We start from the raw sequence: 11,427 nt of genomic DNA on the forward strand, positions 1-11,427 counted from the left end.
GAACTCAAAGCTTTCTTTATATTCAGGAAAAGACCACAAATTTTATACAGTCATGAGAGGAGGGAGAAAACCACCTAAAGGACAGAAAAGAGTGAATGAGACTCAGATGCAGAGGGTGATGAGTCCAGAGTGACCAGTAAAGGCTTAGAACCAAGTCACAGGTCTCTGATTCTCTGGTTTCCTGAAAGGCCTGTAGGAATCATATGACTTTGGGAGGGCCTTTCTAGAGCCATGTCTTGGTGTAAAGGAAAGAAGACACACAGGTGACACTCTTCCTTACACTCCTCATGTCCTGTCCCTAACCGGCCTTTCTCCATTCTCCGTGGTAGAGAAGAGAGTGGAGGGGGAAGGTGGGGGAAGACTTGCACAAGAGGTACAGAAAAACTTTTTAAAGAAAATAATCTTCCTGATTGGAATACCACAGGAAAGCAAGTCCACTAGGAAATTCCCATCCAGGATCATCAAACAATAGCCAAGGGTCATGGCTGTTACCGAAATGACTATGACAGCTACTCTGCATGTGAATGTAGTGCAGGGCTAAAGCTATCTCGAGTCATTGGAAGTAGATAATAAGGAAAATATCTTATATGAAAGAATATTGAAGGTGAGAAAATAAAAGAATAGTTAGTGATTACAGAGTAAAAATGTTCTATGCTCTGTGGTCACAAAAATGGTCAAATAGCCCAAGCCAGAAAAGACTGAAATGTAACTCTCAACTATTCACCTACTGGGAATTATCTAGAAAATCATGAAATATACATCCTAATCTCAGCATTATTTATTATAGTAAATAATTTAAACATTATAAATAATTAAGAAAATGAAATTAGATGAAGTGTTATAAGATATTTGGAATGTAGTTCCTGGAATATATGTTGATCTAAGTAATATTGTATAAGTAATTATTTTATTTCATAATATATGGCTGGGTAATGATGGGGAACAGAAGTCATCCTATGTCCTATATCATATGATTTCATAATATAATTTTTGCTGAGTGTTAGAATTTTGGAATGATTTTGTCTTATTTTTAAGATTTCTTCATTGATGTTCTTTTCACCCCCCAAACATTTATAACTTTTATAACTGCACATAGAGAATATGAGATTGAATTTAGCTTCATTTCTCCTTGACTTCAAGACCTGTGGTGACATTTGTTCTACACTCCTCACTCCAACTCATTCATGGCACACATGAGGCAATGGAAGAGGGAGGGTACAGGAAGTTTCAAGAATAGTTCATCTCTAAGGCAGTGCTCAGACTTGGTAAGTAAGGCACACATATTTGTGGAGTGGACCTAAACAATGTAACAATTTAGGTGCAGGTTTGGTCAAGTGTTTTTGAACTTCATGCTAGGCAAAATAATTCAACTCCACAAAACTAAAGACCAAATGTTTTCTCTAATATGGGGATGCTAATTCACAATAAGGCAGTGGGCACTAGGGAAGAATAGCGTTACCTTAGATTAGGTAGGGGGATGTGATGGGAGGGAAGAGAAGGGGATGTGGGGATAGGAAAGATAGAAGAATGAAACAGACATTATTATTGTATGTATATATGTGACTACATGATCAATATGATTCTGCAACATGTACACTCAGAAAAATGAGAAATTATATCCTATCTACATATGATATATCAAAGTGCATAAATGCATTCTACTGTAATGTATAACTAATTAAAACAATAAAAAATTTTAAAAAGAGAAGTCAATGTCCTACTTTAAAGTAACCACCACAAAAGTTTTTTTTTTTTTTTTTTTAAATCTCTCATCAAATAATCTACTCCCAGATAAAGAACTGAAGACAGATTTTTTGATGAATTACAATGTGGAAATATTTTCTGAGCCAGAGAGACAATGTTTTCCTTAGGGTAAGGTTCCCCTTGAAACCCACACTTGCTGACAGCCTCTGCTGATTCCAGTCCACCACCCAGGTGTTCATCGCTGGGGGAGGCCTGGTGTTGAGATATGAGGGTTTTGTAGGGCTCCTGCAGGCACCTGCTTCACTGTGGACTCTCTCAGAGCGCAGAAATACACTGCCGAGTCCTGGAGCTCTAAGGCCAAGATGGTGAGGCTGATGGAGCTGACTGGCTTCTGTAAGTTCAGGGAAAACCGACCCTCGGTCACATTCTCTTCCCTGTAAGACTCCTGATCCATGAGGAGGATCATTTCCCCACTTGGTGGTTGTTTGTACCAGAATAAATAATAACTAAAACTAGTAGAGTTATATACACAATTCAAGGTCACAGCCTCCTTCTCTAGCATAGAAATTGCAGCTTCATCTTGTGTTACCTTCTGGGACATGCTGGATCCTGAGAGAGACGGAGACAGACATTAGACTGATTCTCCCTGTGGCATCATACAGGGGGTCTTGAGGATCTAGTGTAAGAGAGCTCTGATTCCCACACCCATCACTCTACTCTCCTAACCCCATCAGACTATAACACCCTGTCTCTGTCCCCACCCTCAGAGCCAGATCCTGAGTCTGTGGCCACCCTCACCATTCTTACCAAGCCACATGGAGGCTATGACTGCCCTCAGCAGACAGGGGACCTGCATGTTAGAAGCTTCCCCTGTGAGCGAATGTGCTCTGCTCTGCCTCAAATCCAGGTCTGAAGGTCTGGCCTGTGCCTCAGAAAGCAGGTGAACAATGACTAAGTGCTTAGATGCTTCTGTGTCAGAACAGGAAATGCCACTTGGTTTCATTTTCCCTGTGTTCTGCCAAGGCTTTTGACATAACCAAAGAATCTAACCTGCCTATTTGGTCTTATTGTAATTGAATGGAAAACAGTTACTTCTCGTCATGTACATGAGTCACTTTAAATTGAAGGCCATTGACAATTCAGACATTTGCTACATTCAGCCAATGCACTTAGTGTGGACTCAAAAGTTTTATGAGAAATACATTTTATTTGTGGGTTGAGGTGACTACAGAAATAAAAGATAATTCTCTTTTCATATGCTGTATGATTGTCTCGAGCAAAAATCTATGATGAAATATGTTCACCAATTTTTCTTCCAGATGGGAAGACAAAATTATTCACTCTCAATTATCATAACTTTCTTCCTATACTCCAGGTTAAAGGATTCTAGGAAATTTAAACTGGATGAAGCTACTTGTCTGTTTACTGATATTATAGCAAATTTCCTGGGTGTCAGCTTTAGTCCAGTTGCACGTGCCCAACAGCAATCATTAGTAAGTCTGTGCTAGGAAAAATCTGGCTTTCAAATACAGCACCCTGCAGTCAAAATGATAGCAGCCAATCTCACCAGGCCAGGTGTCATTATTCTCCTGCTTAAAAAAATGGAGCAATTCAAAAACAGCAATGCTTCTGTCAGCCCCTGCTGTGGCAGGTATGGCTCAAAGATATTTTCCCCTAGATGCACTGCAATTATTTTGTGTTTAAGCAACATGGAATTTAATGATTGATTTGCTTAGCATCAATGTGCTGATTTATGTGTGTGGTTTAGTTGATTACAGCTTTTAGTCTTCCTTAAATGAATACATGAGTTTAGTGACACTTGAGTTCTTATATTACAAAGAGATAATTTTTTTAAAGTGAAGGATGATTCAATCAGTGGCACTAGTATTAGAAAGTGGTTGTCTCCAAGCAAAGGGATCAACTGAAATGAGGAAGGAGGGCAGTATTGAGGTAAAGTAAATATTCTGTGTATTGCCTGTTAAGTGCGTGAATTTGGTTCTTAAAAAAAAGTTAATTTCATGAAAAAAGTATGCCTTATTAAGAAATAAACCTAAATAAAATAAAACATACCCAGATGAGTATTCCAGCTTTCTCTTAGTTTCAGAAATGTGTTAGTATTTTTCTAATTATTTCAGAACACCTGTGGTCTGCCATGATTACAGCCTCCTCTCAGATCCTCTAACGGCTTCCAAAGATATGGTATCAAAAATGAACCAGCAGGAGAGTTGTATGCCTGAAGAGTCTAGATATACACAAATAGATGATTAAAGAAAACAGAGGAACATGCAGCTCTGAGAATAAAGATCTATGGCTACAGATAATAATAAGAATATCATAAAGTTAGATTGTCTGTAATAATCCAGATACAAGAGCCCATACTAAAAGACCCCACTTAAAAATGTACCAAACCAATCCATGCATGAATATGTCAGGATGGTGGTTACTGGGGTTGTAGAGAGGAAGCAGGTAGAAGAGTGGCCTGGAATGGGGACAGTGCCGTCTTCCATGATAGGGGTGCTGGTTCCCTGGGCTTTTCCAATTTGTAAAAATGTATATCTTTCTATAATTATGCTCATCTCTCTCTATAGGTGTTATTTTATTTTGGTCCTTTTTTATTAAATATAATTCATATAATGCACAGATACTGTATGTTCATTTCAATGAGTTTGAGAATTTTTTACACCTGTGTCACCACCATCTAAAACAGTATGTTGACTATTCCTATGACCCTATAAATTTTGTGCCCCCTTCTAGCCAATCCATACTTCCCAGAAGAAACAGTATTTTTTACTGCTATCACCATCATTGTTCTATTTTTCCTGTTCTTGAATTTAATATAAGTGAAATCACATAGTATATCGGGGGAACAAATTGGTTTCTACTGTTCAACATGAGGTTTTAAAGACCCATTCATAGTGTTGTGTATAACTCAGTTCTTCTTTTCAATTGTAGAGTAAAAGTCCTTTGTATGGACATACCATGATTGTTCACAAATTCTCCTATTCATGGACATTAGAGTTGTTTCTAATTTGTGCTAAGAATGAATAAAGCCGGTACAAGTATTTTTGGATGGGTCACTTGTGGGCCTTTGTTTTTACTTTTCTTTGCTAAATACCTATGTGTGGACCTGCTAAACCAACTCAGGTCCCACAGTGATTGTGATATTTTACACTCCTACCAACACTGCACAAAATATCCAGTTGCTCCAAACCTTTCCCCATATTGGAATTGTTAGACTGTTTGCCTTTGACCTTTCTATTTGGCATGCAGGGCATCAGAATGTGCATGTAATTTGCATTTCCCTAATGACTAATGATGTTTAGTCTATTTTATGTCCTTGGCTTCATTTGTTGAAGTTGCTATAACAAAATACCATAGACTGGGTGGCTTCTAAATAATTGAAATTGTTTCTCATAGTACCTAGGAAGACTAGGATCAAGTTACCAGCAGATCAAGTCTGGTGAGGAACTGATTCCTAGTTCACAGATAGCAGTCTTGTATACAGGTGGAAGGGGCAAGGAAGCTCTCTGAGGTCTCTTTTATGAGGACATTATTCCCATTGCCATCACTTCTCCAGGGCCTAACCTCCAAAAACTATTACAAAGGGGATGAGGTTTTGTTATAAACTTGTTTAATATACTTGCTGCCCTGGCATCTACATTTAGAACTGACATAAGATTTTTGAAACCCAGTTGTACTCTATCACATTTGTTAACAATTCCCATATTGTTATTCCTCAACTCATTGACCCAAAACCCAGAGTGTGACCATAGAAAACCTAATGGTTAACACCAATATCACATAAAAAATTTCCCCTCTTTATGTATATTTTCTTTTATCTAGTCAATTTTCAACCCTATGGGAAAACTTAATAAAGAGGTAGACTCACAAGCCCTCTCTCTTTCTCTATTCTCTCTCTCCTCTGTCCTTTGTCTGTCTGCCTCTCTGTCTCTCTCTGTCTCTGTCTCTCTCTCTCTCTCTCTCTCTCTTTCCCCTGCCCCTCCCCCAGTCTTTCCCAGAGGGTTTTTTCTCACTCTCCAGCTCTTTCCCAAGGCCTCAGAGTATTGCCTGTGTACCATGAAGATACTTTAGAAGCTTTGTGGAGGCTATAGACTTGCTCAGAGGCTGCAGATCCTCTTAATTCTAATCTCTCATGCCAGTCAAAAGGAGGCCTTTAAGATTCCATAAACATTTGACTGATTTCCCCTTATCCCTCTCTATAGAATCTTCCTCTACCTTTCACTATTTCTCAAGTGGTGAAAACAGCCACTTTCTAGAATTAGTTCATTCAAATTTCTCTGCATCCTCAGCTTCCTGACAGTTTGTTTTGTTCTATTTGTAACTTTGATTTGTTAGGTTGTCCAGTTAATATTGGTAGTAAGGGTGAGAGTGATAGTTTTTTCTACATTCAAATTATAAACATAAATTTAAATATGTATTTCATATTCATAACATTAATAATTTCAAATTGCCAGTCATGGGAAACTACAAATGACTTCTCTAAATCACAGTTTTCTTAGGGAATAATAGTAGAACTTGTCACAAAGCAGAATTATAATGATTGAATATTGAGAGTTGTGATAAGTATGCATTAGTATCTAAAAAAGACCATCTAAAACATGATTATTATTATTTTATATCCCTTAGGACAATATGGTAACAATATGATAACAAAATGATATTTTTTTTTGCTCTGAATTTCTCCAGACATGGAGGACATAATGATTAATTTTATGTATAATCTTGTCTAGGCTAAAGGATGTCCAGAGAGCTGGTAAAATACTATTTCTTGGTGTGTCTGTGAGGCTATTTAAAGAAGAGATTATCACTTGAATTTCTAGACTTAGTAAAGAAGACCCACCTTCCCCAATGTGGATGGCATAAAACAATCTGTAGAGGACAGGATACAACAGAAAAGTAGAGGGAGGGCGATTTTACTGTCTCTGTTAGAGCTGGGAATCCATCTTCCACTACCCTTGGATGTCAGATCCCTGGTTCTTGGGTCTTTGGAATAAAACTCTCTCTCTAGCCGCAGATAGCACATCATGGAACTTGTCAGGCTCCATATCTAGTTCCACAGAACCACACAGCACTGGGAATTTCATATCACAGTAGAAAACATCATGTGTAAGTGGGTGAGGGAAGAATTGCCAGGATAATAGCAGAGGCAGAATCCAAATCAAATTCAAGTCTTTCTAAAATAGGACTCACAGATGTAGGAAGGTCAAGGGAATCAACAGCCACTGTTGAGAGACTCCCAGGGGAGCAACAATAGGAGTCCTGTGCCATTCAGTGTGTATCCCAGAGGACAGACGCATGGTCATCTGGGAACATGAGGAGAACTGAGTGAAGAGCATGTGGAGAGAAGTACGAGTGGGTGAGGGAACCAGCAAAGGATGCCCAGGCACCTGGGCACTGCCAGAGAGCAGTGGGGAGTCAGTATGTCCCTCAGTCTGAAGGATAAGGGGTAAACACAGTGTCAGCAGGAGCTAGAGCTATAGAAGGGGGTCTTCCCCACAGAGCTGCAGTTACAGGGTGCAGCCCATGTCAGAACCAACACATCTGAGCAGGCGAGGTGCAAAGAGAAACACTCAACCTCTCTTTCCTCCCACACATTTCTTGCTGGTTCCTATGCAAAGGCTGAATCCAATAAGATGGCAAAAAGCAAAAGAAGCCTGGTGATTCAGTTCATAGGAGTTGAATTACTACTGTATGGAGAAGGACAGAGAGGGAGGAAGATGGATTAGGGAAAACACAAGAAACCCCAGCAATAGAATAACTACCAAGACAAGGGCTAAACCCTGGGTGTCCTTTTTCCCATCTCAGTAAAGTCCTCAATTCACAGGGCAGCTGAGTCATAAGGCCCATGATAAGAACCCAAGAGAAATGAATAGTGTTTCTTATCAGAACTGAAAGTTCATCCTGTGGTCTGAAGTTTGACCAGGGTTCAGATTAGAGATCCTTGTTTTTCCATGTATTGCTGCTTTAGTTCAATTTTGGAAGTCAGAAACATGGGATTTGATTCCTTGGTCAATGAGGGAGAGTGTAGATCTTTCCTACTCTTTCACACACAGAAAAAACTATGGCCTTTGCTTTCAGATCTTTCATCCCTTACAAAGAAATATATAAGAATATTAATATAACATTTAATTTAAAGCAATGTTTTGCTGAAACAGTTGAGATTTTTTAAAACCTGGCCTCCTTTCTCCTATATCAGATGAATTATCAGAAAATGTAAGCCCAACCCCAGGTGCATGACTGTGCCACATCCTTGAGATTTAAAGGTTGGGTGAGGGCACAGGAGCCCAGACATGAAGAGGGAAAACTCCTTAGACACAGCCTTCCTGATGTCACTGCCTCCCACCTAGTGTGTCGTGAGGACAGGGAAAAAGGTGCCAGTTCTTAAGCACCTCCCCACATCAGTGTCTCCTGTGCAGCTTCATGAAGTGAAAGGCTTGTGGGGGGTTGGGCTGAACTTTCTGCAGCATGAACCAAGAAGAACAAGAGCCTACCTTAGTCATGGGGCTCTAAGCAAGATAATGAGACCCACTTCTATGGACCTCATTTAATTCATAAAGATCTACATGAGTAATTGAAGACCAGGAGAGATTTTAAATAGCTCAGTAGGCAAAACATCTTGGTAGAGATTAATCCCATGTGAGAATTTTTCTAGAAATGTTTGCTATGGGAGGTATGATGGTCTGGATGAAGGACAGAGAAGCCTACAGGCTGTTTCGGCACTAATGAAGATCAACACTTGGGTTTTTTTTTAACCCTACTGTCACCCTACCCTACCTTGGAGTAATTCAAGATTTTCTAGTTTCTAGGAATTCAACCTGAGTTTGGCTCTCATTCTGGAGGAAACTAAACACTGCCCAGGAAGAGAAAATAATCCTCCCCTCCCAGGCTCTCCTGTGCCCCTGTGGTTTTGTGCTTAGCTCCCCCCCGCAGTTCCCCTCACTGTGCCTTCCACAGCACAGTTGTACACAGCTGAGTCTGAGGGTTGGACTGCAGGCTTCTGCAGGTGGAAGGAGTTCTCCTTCTTAACAAGAGTGGCATGAAAACCTTGGCTCTCTGTCCTCTGGCTTTCTTTTGCACTCTTCAGGAGCAGCTGAGGAGCTTTATCAAGATACTGGATATACCAGAAAAGGAAAGATACTAAATAACTGGTCTGGTAAGTACAGTTCAAGATCACAGGTGCCCCCTCTACCAGAGTAACCAGGCCTGCTGTCTGGGTCACCGAGTCTCCATTGCTCCTCCCTAAAAGAAAAAAATGTAGAAAAAGGCTAAAGTTGTAAGTATTGTACAAAAATGAAATATCATTAATGTTTAGAATAAAATATTACTTACTTAACACTAAGAAGGTCAGGAGAACTGAACCAGTGACATAAAGCATGTTGAGTGAAGAAAATGGTCCTTACTACATGAAATACACCAAATCACCTGGTGCCAGTCTCCAGCTGGATCTTATAGCAACTCTTCGCTCGTGAGCAAGAACCCCCTTTTTTTCAGAACAGCTATCAATCTTTTGACTACAAAAGATTGACATACAAAAATAGTAGGTATGTTGAACCACCACCTAAATGCAAAACTTAACCACATCTGAGAAGGTCGCTCCCTCTTGTGGTTTCTCTGCAAATTGCACCCCAATCTTGACAGACTTCATTTTTAATAATACAGTGCCTCCCGCCTCTTCTTCCATAGCAGTTGTATTCCCAGATCTCCAGTGGATACCTGAAAACAAAGATAGTACTGAACTCCTTGTTTCCCTATGCATACATGCTTTGATAAAGATTATTTATAAATTAGTTACATTGTTCTCTGGTACAACACATTGCTGTCAACTGGAACATGTTTTGTGTTCATGTCTTCCAACCACAAATGTAATGCCTTTTCCTCATTAGCTAAGCACTTGTCATGCATTGTGGTTGTAACTTTTGCAGTTTTATGGGTGACCTAAAAACACAAACTGACTAAAAACAGGGGCTAAAGAGCAGGTAGTTGTACCACATGTTTACACTGAACCAAGGGGTGATTTAATCCTGGTGACAGAGAGCAGAGCAGTGCAAGATTTCCTCCCACTACTCAGAACGGCATGCATTTTGAAATATGAATTGTTTTATTTCTGAAAATTTCCAGTTAATATCTTCATATCATAGTTGACAGCAGGAAACTGAAATTGTGGAAAGCAAAATATTCTACAAGGTAGAGGTATTGTAAACTAGCTTCATAGGAAGGTAGATAAAGAAGGAGGATGACATAGGACTCTAAGAAGAAAGCATTCAGCATTTGTTTACATGTTCCAACTGTACTTGAAATAATACTCCATCATTACTTCAGCATTTTCTTCATGGTGCAGAGATGTTTAGCTTCAAATAATCCTAGGCACATCCTTGAAGTGGAATCGTTTGAGGCCTCTTCCTTGTACTTGTCCCTGTGGGTCCATTGGGTACCTGGAAAGTCCTCTCCCTCTCCTCCAGCCCACAATATTATTTATCCCCCAGTCAGCATGCTGTCTTGTAGGAAACATCACATTATGTGATCCTCAATCTGTAGAGAAGGACCAGTGTTTTTCTGATACATCATGGACTGATGCACTTGTAAATACAATAAAAGCAAGTTTCTGAGATGTCTGATTCACTGATAAAGGTAGAGTGCTATAGGGATTGACCTTCACACTCACATTTAATCCTGGGATGATTTGCACACATGTGGAGGAACCTCCCAAGACAAAGAGAAAGCAATAGGCAAAATAATTTCTAGAGTTCACACAGTGCTGGGCATTGTATGTGTTCACAGCAGCCAGGATTCAAGAAACATTTTAATACATGGGGCGGGCACTCAGAAGGCTGATATGTTAGCAGTAGGCTAAGAGAGTTCCAGAATAGAGTCAGTCCAGGTAAAGATTAAAGCAACTCTCAAAAGATCAAACTGATGAGCAAATTATTCACTGGCCTGAAATACGTCCAATAACTTTTAAACTAGTTTAACAAAATTCAGCATCCAAAAATGTAAAGTGCACATATGTGTCATTATCAAAATTATCAGAAATGAGACAAAGAAGGATAGTGTAATCTCTAGTCAGGAGAAAAATCAACCAATAGAAATAGATCTAAAAATGACACAGATGATAGAACATTATAAAAAGATATAATTATTATAAATTATTAAGATTATCTGTAATAAAGTATATTAAGTGATGTATAGAGATACAGGAAAATAAATAACAGAAGAATCAATTAAATATAAATGTCCAAGTGGATCTTATAGAGATGAAAAACATTAATCAACTGAAAAAAAAAATTCTGATGATGGGAAAGTCTAAACATCTGGCAAAGCCCCTCTAGCCACATTGAAACACAGAAGAGGACATCACACAACAGAATTAGGTCTTAAAGTGGGCAGTGATGTGTGAGAAAGATTCAATGGCCAGAGACAAAGCAAGGCAGCAAGCAAAGCCAAAGCCATTTTCTAACAACCAGCCTCAAAGTAACTAATGAAGTCCTGCAAGACCTAACTCACTCCTGAGAGACCTAGTTCAGTCTAATCCAGTCTTGGGAGAACTGACCTGCCTCTCAAGAAAAACCTGAATCAATTCATGGGAGCTGTGCTGTGGTGACCTATTCATCCCTAAAAGGCACCACTTCCCACACTGCCACATTGCGAATCAAGCCTCAAGATGAGCTTCAGTGGGGACAAGCACATTCAAATGTGTTAGTCACT

General features: G+C 39.4%; 2 gene segments (V, D, J or C); both read right to left on the minus strand.

Moving 5' to 3' along the window:
• Positions 1-1,726: 1,726 nt before the first annotated feature.
• Positions 1,727-2,746, minus strand: LOC125615277. The segment is given in 2 exon segments: positions 1,727-2,313; positions 2,512-2,746. Coding segments are annotated over 2 exon segments (570 nt in total).
• A 5,892-nt stretch (positions 2,747-8,638) lies between these two features.
• Positions 8,639-9,100, minus strand: LOC125615201. The segment is given in 2 exon segments: positions 8,639-8,964; positions 9,055-9,100. Coding segments are annotated over 2 exon segments (372 nt in total).
• Between the last annotated feature and the right edge of the window lie 2,327 nt (positions 9,101-11,427).

Source organism: Marmota marmota, unplaced genomic scaffold (assembly GCF_001458135.2).
Source record: "Marmota marmota marmota unplaced genomic scaffold, marMar, whole genome shotgun sequence".
NCBI lineage: Eukaryota > Metazoa > Chordata > Mammalia > Rodentia > Sciuridae > Marmota > Marmota marmota.